We start from the raw sequence: 1611 nt of genomic DNA, 5'->3' as shown, positions 1-1611 counted from the left end.
CCCGTCAGCTTACCGACTGGCCCTGAACGGCATTCACAGGGAGTCAGTCTCAAGTTATGTAGACTCTAGACCTGTGAATGCCGTTCTAGGCACANAGCCCAACTTCGCTCTGGCTACTGCAGCAGGTTAAACTCATACCTGAGTAGATTGAATGAGGATGTGCCAAATGAGTGTTCGGCATGCGGAGGGACCCCACATGACTCGAAACATCTCTTCGCATGCCCGGAAAACCCGACAACCCTAACGGCTTTGTCCATGTAGCCGCAACAACAACAACAAGCGTCAATCTACGCCAATCGTCTTATAATTTCTACAGTTTTCAACACTTGCTGGTACGTCTGCGAGGAACAAAATCGAGTCAACACTTGCTGGTACGTCTGCGAAGAACAAAATCGAGTTTGCAACATTTGTGGTACGTTTTTGAGGAACAGGATTGAATTTTACAACTGTCGGGTGTGTCACCATGGTGTAGATCTGGAGTTGCATAGTTTCTGGCACGAAAACCGGCACAGTTATAGCTTATTAACACGTCTGCCCGGCATAAGGGGTGCATGTCACGAGAGTCGGATAGTTATTTTCTACGGAGCCGAGTGGTGGAAAGGGTTGCCAGCGTAATCGAGTCATCGTTTGAAAGTACGATAATGGAGGATTCAGTACGGTCAGCCACAGCGGGTGAAGACCACGTGAACGCTATTATCGCGACTTTAAATGCCTTGCGGGCATCAGTTGAAGAGTTGCGGAACAGTACGCTGGAAAGCCTGAGGGATATCGTGAGACTACGAGAAGAAATGCAACCACAAAGTGAAGAAAATGTAACTGTACATCCAGCACCAAGCGAGGTAAGACACAGTTGTGCCAGCCACACATTTGGCGGTAAAATTATACGACTTGCCAACTTTTAGCGGTAATGCCGAAGAGTGGCATCTGTTCGTAGCCAACTTTAATGAAACTACGCAGGCATTTAGCTACAATAATCGACAAAATTTAATGCGTTTACAAAAGTGCTTGGTGGGGCCAGCAAAAGAAGCAGTGGTATCAATGTTAATTTACCCTGACGACGTGCCAAATGTGTTGAACGAGTTGGAGTTTAGGTTCGGTAGGCCCGACATTTTAGTAAAATGGCAGCTTAGTAAATTACAACAACTCCCGACTATAGCCGAGCACAAGCCTGAGCAGATAGTGACATTTTCTACCAAGGTGCGTAACGTGGTAGCGTTTTTGAAATCTGCGAAGTGTGACCAGCACTTATCGAATAGGTACCCCACAATAAAAGATTTTTCTGCATGGCTTAGTGACTTAGCCAGAGTTGTTTGTTTGATGCCGGCTGCCAACACAAATATTTACAAGCATAATGTGTCGTCAGCTAATCCCCGACGTTTGATGCACATACAAGATGAAAGCCCAGCAGAGCCCATGAAGTGTTTCCATTGTGGCGGCAACCATTCAATCGCAAGGTGTGAAGTCTTTAAAACGGTAGGTGTAGCAGAAAGATGGGAAGTGGTAAAAATGTGTCAACTGTGTTTTGATTGTCTTCGCAAAGGACATAGTTCGTCGAAATGCCTGTCTAAGAAGCCTTGTAATATAAATGGCTGTGCAAGGTACCACAACCAA

At 45.9% G+C, this 1611-nt stretch overlaps 1 protein-coding gene across 1 annotated transcript; it reads left to right on the top strand.

The window, feature by feature from the left end:
* Nucleotides 1–833: 833 nt before the first annotated feature.
* Nucleotides 834–1594, top strand: LOC108356356 (uncharacterized). The gene is made up of 2 exons (XM_017607472.1): nucleotides 834–1473; nucleotides 1541–1594. Exons 1-2 carry the CDS (start codon nucleotides 988–990, stop codon nucleotides 1583–1585), a joined length of 531 nt encoding a protein of 176 aa, XP_017462961.1. The 5' UTR covers nucleotides 834–987; the 3' UTR covers nucleotides 1586–1594.
* The last annotated feature ends 17 nt before the right edge of the window (nucleotides 1595–1611 follow it).

This window comes from Rhagoletis zephyria, unplaced genomic scaffold (genome assembly GCF_001687245.7).
Source record: "Rhagoletis zephyria isolate East Lansing unplaced genomic scaffold, Rhagoletis_zephyria_1.1 Rzeph_scaffold_57848, whole genome shotgun sequence".
NCBI lineage: Eukaryota > Metazoa > Arthropoda > Insecta > Diptera > Tephritidae > Rhagoletis > Rhagoletis zephyria.
The sequence above is the reverse complement of the archived record's forward strand: the minus strand, read 5'-3'. Positions and strand labels throughout refer to the sequence as shown.